Below are 7,641 nucleotides of genomic sequence, written 5' to 3' on the forward strand. Positions count from 1 at the left end.
CCTGCATCTTTGGTGTAAGAGAGTACATGAACTAGTTCAAACTCAGTTTCTGTATGTACACGGAGGCAACTTCCTCGCCAGCAGATTAAGTTGCTCCATTCCACTTAATTCTGAAAAGCGGCAACAGCTGTTTAAAGTAAAATAACTTAAGAAATCAAAGAAAATATTTTAAAGAAAATTACTAGAAAGCAAAATACAGCAAAATCCCTGAGGTTCTTCTGGTTCCCCTGCTTTCATTCTGTCTTACAAGATGGCAGTTAGTGGTACACAGGAATAACATCAACTAACAACAGTAACTTTCTGGATGAGTCAACATAATGAAGCAAGGTGGCATTAGTTTACCTTGGAATTCTCCACCAGCTCCAAAGAACAAGATGGTTACAAGCAGAGCAGTCCTCAGTCCCTACCTAGGAGGGAAACCGCCCCTGCAGCAACACGGAACATCTGTGCTCAAAGCACCGGAGTGTGCAGTAACCGCACATCACAGCAATGTCTCTTCTGAGACAACCACCTTGTTGTCAACTTCAAGTAAACTTCTCAGATGATCAATACTTACTTTCTTCTAGCAAAAGCAGAGGAGCTTACTGAGTCCTACTGAAAGGGAAGGTCAAGCCTGACCCCAGCAGAAATGCAATATCACTGATGGAACTAAGCATCTGTACAATTCACTGATAGCAGAATCAGAAGAAGGTTGAGCTTATTTTTGGCCAAATTTTAAAAGTATCACTTTTACAATTTGCTCAATTTGATATTAAAGAACAGCTCTGCTGTTCTCAAGCAGGTTTTGAGATCTTGGCATGTGGACAGAAAGAATGGCTTCCTATAAAACGACTACTCCTTCAAAATTCTTTAAAATGGCTATGCCCTGTTTTTTTGAGACACCTCCAAAGATTGACACGAAGTTCTGGAATGAGAAAAATTTGATGTGATATGAATGCAGAATAATACATTATTTATACACATGGCATATAAAAGGCAAAAGTGAATGCTTTTTTGATTAAAATACTTTCCTAAAGCCTCCTGAAAGATTTAAGTATTGGATCAAATCTTCATTTTTCCATATTTCGTTCACTGCTGCATACTTGGCAACTGCAGCAAATTATTAATAAACTGATTAATCCCTAGCTCAGGATACTTAAATTCTGATTACAATCTTGATATTCAAATAAACCTTCCTCAAAATCCATCAGTGTATGTACATTTACTTGTTGATCTCTATCATATTCAGGTTTATATTAGTACAAAAGCAAAGAGGAGGGAAGGACAGAGTATGAAAGGTTGAGTCCTTGCAGTCAGTTTCACAGGAACGTTTGATCTCTTCGTCAAATTACTACGAAAGAGATACTCCTTCCTGAACACTAACCCAACTAACTCTGGAAGACAGATGAGGTGACACTCACAGGCACAGGATGACAAGCTCGATCTTATTAGAAACACAGAAAGGAAGTAGGAAGTTTTCTTTACTGCTGAGCCAAGAAGTGATCGCCGGGCTGATAGCACTGAAACTTACAGACTCTTGTCGGCTTCCACACAGATACAGAACAGTAGAAACAACTGAAAATGGTCTAAATCCCTGATGCATTTCAAACCAACTTCAACACACACACAAACACATCCTACAGCAATGGCCCTTGTCCAGATCCAGAGGTAGCAGTGACAATGATAAATTCTGGCATGTTTTTAGCATTATCTCCAATAGCTGGAGTAAATAACATGACAAGCTCCTCACCAACCACTTGCTCTTCATCTTTAATCCAGATGCTGGTACAGAAATATGTAGTATTTTTAAGTTCTATTAACCAACAACAAGCTATGCACAACTAGTTTAAAGCATATTGCTGCATATTCCAGTTTATTTCAGGGTTAACAAGTAAACACTGCACAGCATGTATTTCTAAAATATGGAACGAAAAAATCTATTTCATTTTTAAACAGTTTAGCTCAAGCACGTTCAAAAAATGAACACAGTAAGATTCTCTTTAAACACTAGCTTAGTGAAAGGGAAACAGAGGACAATGCAAAACATTGTACTAAAAACCAATATATGGCAGAAAACAAATGTAACCTACAGAAGTGCAATTCTGTGCCTGTATGACAACGCCATACCCCAATCAGAAAGTTTAGGAATGCAGAAGCAGGAAGATTAGAACAATTACAAATCGTAAAAAGTCTGGGTAAAAGGAGCTCCACACACAGCGAAGGCAAATTTAACTTCGTCTTTCAGTGAGAAACTCTCAGCATATGGGGTACTTCTCTGAAGTATCTTATTTTCAAGTTATCAGCAATTGTTTCAGATTATTTTCATGTTATCTGTAATACAGTGCGGATAAGTTTCCATTACATTCTGTGAACTTCCATTTTACTGTTAAGCAAGGGCAAATTCAGTTTAAACAGACACACAGTCTGCCACTGGTCTCTTCAAATGGTTTTACCAGACACAGTCAATTTTTAACAATTCCTTGTTCGCAAATTACCGAAGATGAGATACTAAAAAAATACAATTACCAAAACTATTAATGTATTGTTTCCCTCGCTATGACTTACTAATTTTCTGTAAATAAAAATCAAACAACTGCTTCAAACTATCACTAATATTTAGGTTTTTATGAAGGATATCTAACATGGTGATTCGTTGCCACAAAATATTTCCCTATGCACAATCACTGAATGTTACGTTTGCCCATCATAAGACATTAGAGACTACCAAAGTACTCAGTTCTTGATTTCGTATTCCGATCCACAGACGTCACGGCAGCAAAATTCACGCATCAGTAAATATGCAATTACAAGCCACTGCAACTTATAACTATGCTTGCTATTAAGGGTGGCACATTATGTGTTTAAAAGCTTATTTCCATTTTCTCTTTCATGTGGAGAAAATACACAGCTGAATATACGACTACATTCAATATATAACTGCAGGACCATGAAAAGTCACAGAACTATGAAGCACTCCCAGAAAATGAAATAATTTTAATAATCTGATTTATATTTTTTAAAAAATTACTCCTCTAAATAATCACTTTTTAAGCACAATACAGGAAAACACCTCTGCAATCACCATGTCAAATCTTGGCAGTAGTGATTAAACAGACATTTTACAACTTGTGCCCAGAAAGCAATTCTGAAGGGACAGCAAAGACCAGGGAGATCATCTAGTGTTGACTCCACCTCTTTCCTCCTGGCCATTTCTATATTTGCCCAGTTGTCACTGCAATGAGAGCAGCATATAGGCTTTTCCAGGCAGCTAGCAGTAAGGAAAAAGAGAGTTCCCAGCTTCCTCTAATAACACTCACTGTTACTCAAGCAGAAAAAGCAGTTATGAATTCTCTCAATGACTAGTGAAACACACACGTACATATATACACACAAATATATATATTAAACTTTTTCTTTGCTTGTATTTTTATTTTTAAATAAATACTTTTCATGCAACAGGAATGTTCAAGAAGGAAAGATCAAGAGGTCAAGTGAATGATCAAGTCACTATCAAGTTGTGACTCAGATCATGAAAACGAAGACAACTCCTGGATTAAATTGTGTATGTTGTACACACAGTACTTGTACAGCAGGTGTTTTTAAACATCTGTAAACATTACAGGATGTCTAAGAGAGAGACATGGGCTCCAAATCCTGGCAAGGAAGACCTGCATGTAATGGCAAGAGCATTCATTGTCCAAAAGACCAAGAGTACTTGCAACCTGTGCCAGTTGTTCTCACCATATACCCCCTGAGTGGTAAATTAATATGAAAGCTGAGCAAGGCACAATTTCCATAATACAGTGGGGGACAAGACACTTTTGATACTGTTCTCTTTCTTTATTAAAAGATTAAAATAAAATAAATCCATTTTCAGAAAAAACAGACTACACACCAGCTATGTTGCAATCATGAAAAGTACAAGGAAAGAGTCATTTAACATGCTTTAAAGGAGTTGGAGAGACCTATGAGAAAGAAGATACTGCATAACTGAGTCGTTTTCTTCGTTTTCTTACCAGGACAATAATTCCAACTATGAAAGCGTTCATTAATTTAGTTATGAAAATACCATCATGAAACAAACTTAGCAGCATATGAAAACTGGAGCCTTCATTTGCCTGCTCACCAGCAGAGCACAGTTAGTCCAGCCTTCAGGTCTGGAGTTCCTGATTTAATGAGTAGTTCTGTTTACAGCAGAGCTAATGAAGCTTGGTTTCCTGCGGATTTGCTCCTACAAGCCCTGTGGCCACTTAACATTAATTACGTCAGTTGCCTCTAAGCTTGCCCATGTCTCCCTACAATCCTTCACCTCATAAAACTCTCCGTTTGTCCCTGTATTTCCATATCCAAATACTCATGCCCGCTCTCGTGCTTTTGTTAACGCCCAGCTCTTTCTTGTGCCCTCAAACCCACCTTCACATACCATCAGCTCCACTCCCCATCTCTGTACAGTGCCGAGCGAGAGGCAGCATATGCTGTAGCTGGTCTGAAGCTCAGAGCACGTTGGCTGGCCAGCTGGAGATCGCCTCTTCGCTTCCAGGAGAAGCGCACAAAATGCCGTGACCTCCTTGCCTTTACAGGGTTTTTTGGGAGGAAGACAGCTCCTCAGATGCCAGCTTTCACAGACTGGGGGGAGGTAATCTTTCTCAGACTTCTCCCTGCTCTCGAATTGGTTGAGACTGACTGAGGGGTTCACACTTACCAGGGAAGAAAAGACACAAAGGCAATGTAAACGATACTTCCTTCTGAAGCCAGGATTAAAAGGTAACCCAGATCTGGTCATTTGCAAAGCACCTTGAAAATTCCCACCGCTGTTCTCCTCCCTTCCTGCAGCTGAGGGCATCTTCTGTATTTCTGCACTGTCCATCCCGCTCAGAGGGACCAGGAATACACGAAATTGACAAAAAGTCAATTTCAACATTTTTATGCTGCACCCAGTGGGCAGCAATGAAACTGTCAACAAGAATTACCATCTCACTCCACTGACGAGTAGCAGAAGGGTCTGGAGCTATTCCTGGGGATGGCCACCTCTAAATGAAAGCCACAAAGGATAAAAGCAGCACTCACTCCATCTAGGATGGCACATATGGAACCACGGCTAACAGAAAAACACCCTTGTTCTTCACTGGGGGCGGGGGAAGAAGATACTTAACGTTGGCAAATATCAACTAATGAGAGTTTAATGTTAATTATAAACACAAAAGGAGAGCCTAACCCACAGAAACTACCTGTTGCTAACAGAAACCTTATCATTTCCTCCTCTATCCACCTCCCTTTGTGATTTACACTTGTTTGTGCCTTGGGGTCAGGGAATAGGTAACGCAAAAATCAAATATTACACTTGGAGGGGGCAACAATGCTCCAAGTAAAGTACTAGTCTGGGACAGCAGTACTACCAGTCAGACCCGGATAGTATTTCCAAAGCCTTCCCAAGCTTCCAGGATTCCTAGGTGACTAGAAGTGTATCTACACAGCATAATGCAGCGCTGTGCAGCTAGCTCGAATACCAGAAGGAACACGGCCACGTTAGCACCGCACTGCACCCAGGCTGAAGTGCAGGCTGGAGCATCCACCCCGCTTCTCAGGTAGTTTGGATCTATCCAAACAGCACTCCACTACAAAATGTTAAGCATACCCTTAGTCATCCTGCCTCAGAAATCCAGCCATAACATGACAGTTCTTCCCTAAATGACCGAGGATCATAATAAAAGAATATCTGAAGAGAAAAAACACTTGGTTATGAAAGTTAGGAAGAGGAGCAAGTACTTACAACAGGCAGATATGTTATCCATTTAATAGAAAAGATAAGACCCCTGAAACACCTCGGTTTAGCACCCTTTCTCTCTTTATGTCAGCTCTGCCCCTAGAGTTTACAAATTATGGCTCTGACTTGTAAATGTTAGTAAACACATCTCCCTAAATGTTACTCAGTGTTTCCATAATTGTACATAGATTCTAGAGAATACTACCCTGCAAGAATAAGATCCAAAATAGGTTCTAAAAATAAAGCGTTCTAGATGATTCTCACGTATAACTAAAGGTTGAAAACACAGGCTATTTCATAAAGAAGGGCATGAACAGCACACTATTCGAATTATAGCTGGAGAGCGGAAAAAGAAAAAACAACAAACGACAGAGTAAAAAAGTAGCCTTCCAAGTGTCACATACATTCTGTTTCCAAAACAAAGCTTAAAGCCTAGGAAATACGAAAAGTATGAATTCTCAATTTTGTGAATCACACTTCCCGCACCAAGCCATCAATAATCTCTAAAACCAGACAGTTGTTTGCTTGATGAGCTTGTAAAAAAGGCAACATTCCACCCCGAACCGTGTTCGGCTGTGTACGCCACCCCCTTACCAGCAGCAATATGGGTTGCCCAGCGCAGTTCGGTGATTCCTTTTTCCAGCCTACGTAATGCCCATTTACATAGTCGTGATATTTTTAAATGTGCTTTCAGAAGCACCAAATAACATAAAAACATGGAAGGAGACAGCCACGGCAGTAACACAGCACTCGTTTGACCACAGAATTCACAAGTAAAACAAGGACTGAGTCCACGGAGCACAATAAAACTCCATTTTACAGCTGATGCATTCGGAACACTAACCCAAGGAAATCCTGGCCGTGTTTCCCCCCCCTCCAGCGAGAGTATGCCTGAGCACAACAGAACGTATCCTGCTCCTTCGCCAGCCTCCACGCACATTCCTACACCCCTTAGGAAAACAGTGACAGCGGACATAAAAGGAAGGGAAACAATGACATTCTTTTAACAACAACGCTCGCTACCGCGTGCGGCACGTTACACTCCGCCGGTCAGCGCTGCACGACGGCAGTTTCTGCATCCCCCGGAACAGACGCCTTCACCCCCGGCCCGAGCCCTGCCGCTCCCGGCACAGACCGACCTCCCCTCGGCGGCCGGGCCAGGCGTTCGCCCCCTCCTACCCGCGCTGCAGGGCCGGGAGCCGCATCCGCGCCCGCCGCGCGAAGGGGCCGCCGCCTCCGTCCCCGCACGCCGCGGGGAAGCGCGCCTCGCCCCGGCCCCGACCCCCGCCGGCGGCGCGGGCTCCACGTCAGCCGCCCCCGCCGCCGAGGCGCTGGCACCTTCCCCCCGCACCCGCCGGCCCCCCAGACGAAGGGCTGTGTCACGCCGGGCCCGCCCGGGGCGCCCCGCTGTCCCCCGCCGCAGGCCCCGCGCCGCCGCCTCGGCCCCACCGCAGCCCCCCGGCCCGGCCCGGGACGCGGCTCTTACCGCCAGGTCGGGGCTGTGGGAGTCCCGCTGCGAAACGGCGCGAATGACCCCGGCCCGCCAGCGCCCGCTCTCCGGCGGCTCCTCGCCGCCGCCGACGCACAGGAACCGCTTCCCCACCAGCTCCGGCCGCGTCTCCACCGCCACCGCCATGGCCGCCGCCGCCGCGCAGGCACCGCACCAGCCGCCGAGCCCGCTTCGCTACGGGCCGCCCATGGCGGGAGCAGCGCGGAGCGGGGGCAGGCGCGGGGCTCTTCGCCTCAGCGGCGGGCTGGGTCGGCGCCCCTCGGCCGGGCCGGCGCCGCGGGGCCGCTCCGCCGCCGCCAGCAGCAGCCTGACACAAACACCGAGGGGCGGGGGAGGGCCGGGGGCGCGCGCTCGCTCGCTCGCTCGCTCACCGCCGCGCTGCGGCCCC

General features: G+C 44.9%; 1 protein-coding gene across 2 annotated transcripts in view; it reads right to left on the reverse strand.

The window, feature by feature from the left end:
• Positions 1 to 7,379, reverse strand: part of JMJD1C (jumonji domain containing 1C) — a 166,842-nt gene extending 159,463 nt beyond the window's left edge. For both annotated transcript variants that reach the window (XM_086616769.1, XM_086616767.1), the window contains exon 1: positions 7,230 to 7,379. In XM_086616769.1, coding sequence (XP_086472895.1) covers positions 7,230 to 7,379 — 150 coding nt within the window. The remainder of the gene's footprint in view (positions 1 to 7,229) is intronic.
• Positions 7,380 to 7,641: the final 262 nt, after the last annotated feature.

Source organism: Tauraco erythrolophus, chromosome 9 (assembly GCF_009769465.1).
Source record: "Tauraco erythrolophus isolate bTauEry1 chromosome 9, bTauEry1.pri, whole genome shotgun sequence".
NCBI lineage: Eukaryota > Metazoa > Chordata > Aves > Musophagiformes > Musophagidae > Tauraco > Tauraco erythrolophus.